Source organism: Camarhynchus parvulus, chromosome 12 (genome assembly GCF_901933205.1).
Source record: "Camarhynchus parvulus chromosome 12, STF_HiC, whole genome shotgun sequence".
Taxonomy (NCBI): Eukaryota; Metazoa; Chordata; class Aves; order Passeriformes; family Thraupidae; genus Camarhynchus; species Camarhynchus parvulus.
In genome coordinates, this window is record NC_044582.1 from 10408849 (window position 1) to 10416837 (window position 7989).

General features: G+C 39.6%; 1 protein-coding gene across 1 annotated transcript in view; it reads left to right on the forward strand.

Moving 5' to 3' along the window:
• The window catches only part of LOC115908445 (netrin-4-like), a 45186-nt gene extending 40170 nt beyond the window's left edge, over positions 1-5016 (forward strand). Inside the window, exons 7-10 of the mRNA XM_030957010.1 lie at positions 358-494; positions 1070-1138; positions 2270-2440; positions 2920-5016. Coding sequence (XP_030812870.1) covers positions 358-494; positions 1070-1138; positions 2270-2440; positions 2920-3056 — 514 coding nt within the window. The 3' untranslated portion in view covers positions 3057-5016. The remainder of the gene's footprint in view (positions 1-357; positions 495-1069; positions 1139-2269; positions 2441-2919) is intronic.
• The last annotated feature ends 2973 nt before the right edge of the window (positions 5017-7989 follow it).

Here is a 7989-nt window from a genome sequence, read left to right on the forward strand (position 1 = left end):
AATGATTTGCTGAGCAATTGCAGTTCTACAGGTCCTGCAGCTGTCCTCAGGTCCCAGTGACATCAAGAAGTGGTCACTAAGTGACATAATTCCCTAAAAAAAAACAAACATAAGCAAAAATGGCCCTATTTATAGGTACTTTAAAAATGCTAAGTCAGCAGTGGGAGGCCTGAATAAAAGCCTAGACCTTGTGATCTCTGTGGCATGAAATCTTGCTCATATTTGCACTTCCAACATGAAGAAAGCAAGCTCATCAGTCTGGGCACAGCCAAAGGCAGCTGTTTGTTTGTTTGTTTGTTTGTTTGTTTCTCTCCCCTGAGCGCCCTAAGGCAGTGCTGTGGTTTGTGTGTCCCCCAGCTATGACAGTGAGTCCTTCTTTAATGTCCCCATCGGGGGAAAAATTCCTGACCTCATCCAAACAGCGAGCAACGAGAGCGAAGAGGAATGGAAATGGAATGACCATGAGCAGGGATTTTCTGCACTGAGGCACCCAGGTACAGCCCAGAGTTTGGGAACATTCAGTTGCCAGTTCTTTCAACCCTCCACCCTGACTGGGTCTGTCCCCCATCTCCAGCCTGTCTGTAGTATTTAAATAGTTCTCAGTTTTGCCTGCCCTGCAAAGATCAGCACTTGCCATCACTGGTAACTTAGCAGAGGTAACAGTGACACTTACTGCATAACTTGACTTTTCTGAGATGGACATTGCTTTAACACCAGCAAGGATCAGCATTTCTTAGGTTATGGGATCAAACAAAGGTCTCATTACTTACATGATTTACAGCTGGATCTGATCTCGTCATTAGGATCAGTTTATTACCTGTACAATAGGCTTCATGTGGGCTGCATTTTACTTGACAGTGCTGATCAGATTTCAGAGTAATTATTTTATCGTATAACAAGAAACACATTTGCAAATAACTGAGCTCACTCTCCAACTTATTCATAAGGTTCATATACATTATAGGAAGTATAGATATTTAACTTCATAACTGATGATCGTTTGCTCTTCTTTTCTCTCTCATGTCCTGGCTCTTCTCCAACCTTTTGTGTTCTGTGGTTTCCCTGCTAGAAAAGTGTGTGTGCAAAGAAAAGGTGCTTGGAAGTGTCAGTGACTTCTGCCAAATGAAATATGCCTATGGTAAGTGGGCAACATGCCCCCAAGCTATGATCATTTCACAATGTTCCTGCTATGCATATTGTTAGCTGATAGCTGTGAAAAATTACAGGATTGGTTAAGTCCTGAGAGGGAGGATTTCTTCTGCCTTTTTGGCTAGTGACATGTCCAACTTCTGATCTGAACTTAAAAGCATTTTTCATGCAAAGCTCTGTAGTGTCTCCTTCCCACCCAGTTAATTTACCTCTTACAGCACAAGGGTTGCTAGAATAATATTCAGTGGAATGATTGGGCTCTACATCATGAAAAAATGATAAAAAAACCTCACATCGGAAATGTCCTTGCTTTTGCAGTCATTTTGCAGGTTCCAAGAGCCATACTCATTTACCAAGAATGTATTTAAAACTGTTGTTTATGAACACCTGGTTCATGCCATCACATGAAGCAAGAAAGGAAAGCTCTGGCATCCAGAGGTTTGATGTTCTTGTGGCAGGAGACAACAAAGCCTGCTTGAGGGGCTGATCTACATGAGCCTGTCATGCCAAAAAGTTATGGGATCATACTAAATTAAAAGGAGCAGAAATTTATCATGACAACCAGGTGTTGGACCACAAACCAAAAGTAGTTCTGGTTTGTTGTGCAATCATGGAGTTTTAGTCATGTGACATGCCTGATAGGAAAATTCTTGACTTCCTTCCTGTAGACAGTCCCTTCTCACAGGACAGAATTTTTGAGAGGCCAGTGTTAAAGCAAACCACTAACGTTTTCTAACTGGAAATATAAAGTATAGAATCAGTGCTTGAAATCAGACTGGCAGCTGCTGGTTGGGGTTTTTCACCTTTCCTTTTATATACATACAAGCGCTTTCCTAGAATTTCCAAGTATTTTGACATCAGCCCATTAAAAATAGTTGCTAAATAACATGGTGAAAGGATTAGTTAACTACTTATAAAGAAAAATCCAGTTTTTATTCCCTAGATTTATTTAAAAGATCCATCAGTGAAGTGGACAAGCACTGTACTTTCTGTACAACTGCACTTTAGGGGATTTTTCATGTCTTCTTTCAAGGTCTTAAACTTCTACCTTTTAGCAGCATTAACCAAAATTCATTTAGAAATTCATTGTTGGTGTCTATTTGGATATGTTTTTCGGCAGTAATAAAAGCAAGAATCCTGTCTGCTCATGACAAAGGGACCCATGCAGAAGTTGTGGTGAAAGTGAAGAAAGTCCTGAAATCAGGCAAGGTGAAAATTGCCCGGAGCAACAGAAGCATTTACCCAGAATCCTGGACCAACAGAGGCTGCACATGTCCCATTCTCAATCCTGGTAAGGACAAAATCCTCACTGGGGGTTTTGCTTCCCCTGTAAACAGTGCTTAGGAAGATCTGTGATCAGCCTTTCTGGGGCAGCATCCTTTGATTCACCCCTACCAAAGCATGTTTGCTTTCCAGCTCACAGTGCTCAAGGAGGGTGGTAAAGGCAGGAGGGGGGCAAAGGCATGAGCAGCAGCTGCCACATCCCAGCAGATCTGTGTGCAGAGCCTCAATGGAATGAAATCAATTTGTGGCTGTAATCCCTGAGCACAACCCTGACACCAGTGAATCTGTGTGCCCAGGAGCCAGCAGTGACAGGATGCTCATGGATTTATACACATAAGATGGCACATGCATAAGCTGGATGAAATTGGCAAAGGTGCTGTATACCAGATCCATATGAAATAGAGAAATTCTGGTTTGGTTCTTTCTTATTCCATTTGCTAACTAAGGGTTTTCCCTTTTTCTTTTTTTCTTCTTTGTTTTAACTAGGTACTGACTATCTCATAGCAGGCCAGGAGGACTCTAGGACTGGCAAACTCCTCGTGAACATGAACAGCCTGGTGAAACCCTGGAAGGCATATTTGGGAAAACAAGTATCAGATATTCTCAGAACTGGATGCAAATAATTTCTGCTTCAGAAATTACAGTGCTGGACTTTGCCTTTTAGTAACACTGCAGTGAAAGTTGTAGTTAGTTCAAGCATTCCCATTCAACATGCTCCTAGCTGAAGCAAGGAAAGCAGACTTGCTATCCCTCCTTACATGTGCTTAGACAGGAAACTTGGGACATGACTACTTTTTTTCAAAAATGCACAGCCTTATACTACAGAATTACCTAGTGCATCATATGTAGATCACAAGTCAGTTCTTCACTTGAGCCTGATTCCAGCCAGAATAATTTTACAAGGCAAAACTAAAGATATGGACTAGTGTTTCCATACTTCAGGTCAGTCTGATATTAATATGCATAAACTGCTTTCATAATACATTCATTACTGAAGTGTAATTTTATTTATAAGTGACCACTAAAAGGCAGCAATTTCTTTCAGCTTTACAAGTGGCATAATCCTAAATAAGCATATAAGAGAGCTCAAACTGATTTACCATCAGACTGCAATTATGCCAATATAATGGCTGCTTTCTAGAAGCCAATATTATCCCACTGCCTACAGAAACAAACATGTGGCTTATCTTGGGGCAGTGTCCTTTAGAGATGTGCATCATGTATCATCAATGCTTAGTGCTGAGCTCTGCTGCAGAAACCACCTTGGCTCAAACTCCATCCCAAATCCAGCTCTGTGCTGTAGTACTTAGTCTGCAACACCACAAAGGTTTCACAGCAATAACTGCAAATAAGCCTTAATTATAGGAAAAAGCCAAAGTGTGAGGAACTAGCAGCTGCTCTAATGTTGAAATTGTGACACTACAAAAGCCACAAAGCAGAAACAGGAGATAAATGGATTGGCTGGAGCATGTATCACATGAGGTAAGCTGTAGTTCTGGGAGAGCAACCTGGCTGTTCCAACTGTGCTCAAGACCACCGGCCTTCGACTGCACTTAGTGCTTTCATTGTGCTTTATTTCTCTTGGTCACACTTCAGGGTAAGATGCTGAAGCTCTGCTTCCTTCCCATAGTGCCTGAGGATCATTTCTCCTTCTGCAAAAGTACAGGAGTGGTAACATCTGCACTTCAGGTAAAATTAGTTCTGCTTTGCAGAAGCATTATTTCTAAATCAATTTTACCCTATAGTAATCAAGAGATAGCTACTTAAATCCTTCCCTAACACAGAATATTGAGGAAATTGAAGTTTGAGATGTGTGTCCCCCATTTGAGGACTCACAAACAAATGAAGTTGGTTGGAGCACTCTCTCTTCAACTAAGCAAAAATCACAAGGAATCAATCTATGTTCTTTCAGGGAGTTACAGAGAAAGAGAAGCACACATGCTACTTTTGCATGTTTCAATTCCATGTCTAACTTTTAATGCTCCTAGGGAAGAGATGTTTTCATTGAGCACTGTCTGACTGGTAACTGGGACACCAAGAAACCCTAATACTAACGCAGAACAACAGAAGTCTAGCCTACAACTTAAGCCATTGTTTTGTTCTCTTTACCAATGAGAATGTAAAAATTCAGCCTCTTCCATTCTATTTACTGCTATTTTACTTTGAATTTCACCTTGATTGAACAGCAGAAATATCCTCAGCTCGTTTGGAAATGGATGACAGGCAGATCTTTAGGAAAGAAAAAAGCTCCAATTTGTTTCTCAACAGGATATAAACAGTGTTTCTAGTGTTTCCTCCTCCCTCCTTTTCAGGAAATTTCCCTTCCTCCACTGCTTTCCCCCTTTCATTTCATAATTTATTTGTTGTTACCTAAACTGGTATCCAACAATGTGGCATCTCCAACAAGCTATTTAATTAATGCAATAAAACACTTTTTAACCAAGGCATTTGACAGAATTTGAAATGTCAGCCTTATGAAATTAGGAGCCCAGCAACTGCTTTCTTTCCTGTCTCCAGAAATTGCCTCACAATAAAAAGATTAACTAGTTCTCTTTCAAATATCAATAAAGACCTGTACATGAATTTACAGTCTGATCTCAAAGGGCCTCTCACAAGAAACGAAATTCAAGTGTAGGTTTACAATTAACCTAAGAAATGTGCTTTTCAACAGAGGCCATTTCACCTGTAGGGGATCTTATTTAATGACAATGAGGATATTCCATGTTGGTTTATAGTCAGCACCATATTAAAGCAAACACCTCTATTGTTTTTGTGCCAGACTGGTGGTTTTGTGAGGAGGGTAAACATCTGCATAGTTCTTCTCTGTCAGTAAAAGTTATTTTTTGACACGTTCATTTACTAGCATTACTAGCTACTGCTAGTAGAAATACATCTTGGAACCACAGATTAAGAAATCAAACACCCGTTTTCCACACAGCATCCTATGAAGGGAATGAATGCACTGTGAGGAAATGCTTTAACTTTCTTAGGAGCTGTAAGGATCTTGTAACATTCAGAAACAAATAACTGGACCTGTCACTCAGGGTACAACAAATCCTACATCCACCTACCCTTCACATCATTGTTGCGTCATCTGGGTTAATCTGGACTGTGGAATGACCACAAATCCTCCTGTGCTCCTTGTTTTGGCCTTCCTGAGCGTTCTGCTCACAGATCATCAATACTGATTTACAATAAGCCATTTTAAGAAACAAACATTGGTGCTATAATCATTGCTGCACTGCTCTACTCTTCCTCTGTTGTGCGTGTCTTCTCTCAGCTCCACCATCACCAACAAAACATCAGCTCCAGAGGGGTTAAAAGCAGTTGAAAAACAACTGCAGACAGGTTCCTGTTCAACAAAATGAAATCATGTCCAGTGAAGAGAGCCGACTAAGAATAAATTACAAACTGCTGGTAGCTTCTCTACACTGTCCCACACTAACACTGATAGAATTTTAATGAGGTAAAACAAGAGTCTAGAAGCACACAAATTCCTTTTTTTTACTTCCCTAGGAATAAGTAGGTTCATTGACGTGTGATCAGATCAGTGCCTCAGATAAACAGGAGCCATTGCTGTCAGGTTAACAAGGACACTCTCAGTCAGAACTGCTCAGGATATAGATCTTGTTTCCAAAACAGCCCTGCCAGATCCCCAGATCTAGTGATTCCTACAATGGCCTGCAAGATAAACGTCTCCTTCTAGCCACCATTTTGTTCATCATTCCTTTTGCAGGGAGAAAGGGAAAAAAAAGTTATTTTTGCACCTGAAGCAAGGCCATACCTCTAGGAAAGTTACTATATACAAACTGAAGTCAGGTCTCTGCAATATCCTCAGGCTGTACTGCAGAGAACAGCAGAAAAAACTACTGAGTAACTTTTAATTCTGAAAATGCAATTTTGTCTAACTATTTTCCAGTATTTTTTACATTTTAGAATCTATGTTCTGTTAAAGGATCAGCTAAAGTTTTAGAGGCAATCTTTATCCACATCAGGATATGTAACACATGCACCACTGATTCAAGTTTAAGTGGATTGCAGGAACAATCCCACCCTAACAAGCAAGTTATCACAGGTTATCTATGAATTTGTGGCCTGCATCATGCAGGAATTGCAGCCAGCTGACAACAGTCCACCCAGCTTCCAGAAACAGAGATTGTATCATCACTGCACCAGAAGGACAAGGGTGTGCAAAAACTGCAGAATGGTTAAAACTGAAAATCTGGAGTGTTACACAGCAATATGGTACAAGGGAGCATTTTGGGTAGGTCTGTAGGGTGTATACAATTATAACTGTGTCTTTTTATTCAAAAAACTAAACAGAGCAAATGCAACTGGAATTCTATCTACATGTAACTGGCTAAGTAACTTGGATTGGAAAGATATATTCTAATACATCTAGAAGTGCTTCATGTATTGTTAACAGATTCTTTTAGCTGAACTTTTATAAACATTTAATCATGCTCAGCACATCAGCTTTTACAGGCGAAAGATCAACTAAAGGCACAGAATTAATGAGCAATTTTTTCATAATGAAAGCTTTAATTATCCCCCAAGGACTACTTGTGACTTGACAGAGCAGTGCCTATGACTTGACATAAGCACCTGATAACATAAAATCAGTATGAAATTACTCTATAAACAAAATTGCACAAACACATTTGAATCTACTACTCTCTGTCCAAGAACCAGTAGCTCAGTGATGGCAGACAGAAAACTAAGATATTATTTATAAAATATATATATAAAATAAGAAACATATTAAAACAAGAAATTTGCAGCTCTAAGTTTTGTATTCACACAATAAAAATGCAACTTACCATCTGTTTATTTCACAAGCTTGTCACATATTGCCAAGGATCATTTTATCATCTTTATTATATATTAAAATAACCACTGATTGATTTTAGATTTAAAATTAGGGCATGTAACTATAGGAGGAAAATCAAATTAAGCAAATGCTGGGAAACAGAAACAAGGAGTTACATTGTCTATGCATTCACAACTGCATCAGTTTATATAGCAAAAAAAAAAAATTCCACAAAGAACTATTTAGGATTAAAGCTATGACTTCCTTTCTCAAAACACTTCAAACACATTACACGGTGCTTTTCACAGTTTTTGGTCTAAGATCCTTATACATACTTCATATTTGAACTGGATGTAGCACAACAGGTTACCAAGCCACAACAGTCAGAAAGCAGCAAATCCATCCTGAACACACCTTCAAAAGTGTCAGATTATGCCCCAAGTCCCTCTGTCAGTATTAGGTGCACGTCCCTACCCACTGCAGGCCAAGATTCTCTAATAGGCCACAAATACAGTTGCAGAGGATAAATCCAAACACTTTAGAGCACAAAGGCAATGTGGGAAAGAAAAGCACAGCAAAAAAGAAGAGGCAACTTGCTAGAACAGAGCACCCCTTGACGAACAGTTCTTGCTTCCTCACAGAGAGTGCACTAGATTTCCATTTGAACAACCAGAAGCTTAGGTGCATGTGATTTTTTTCTAATTTGGTGCCCAGTGTTCATCTACTGCCTAAGTGCCAAAGATTAT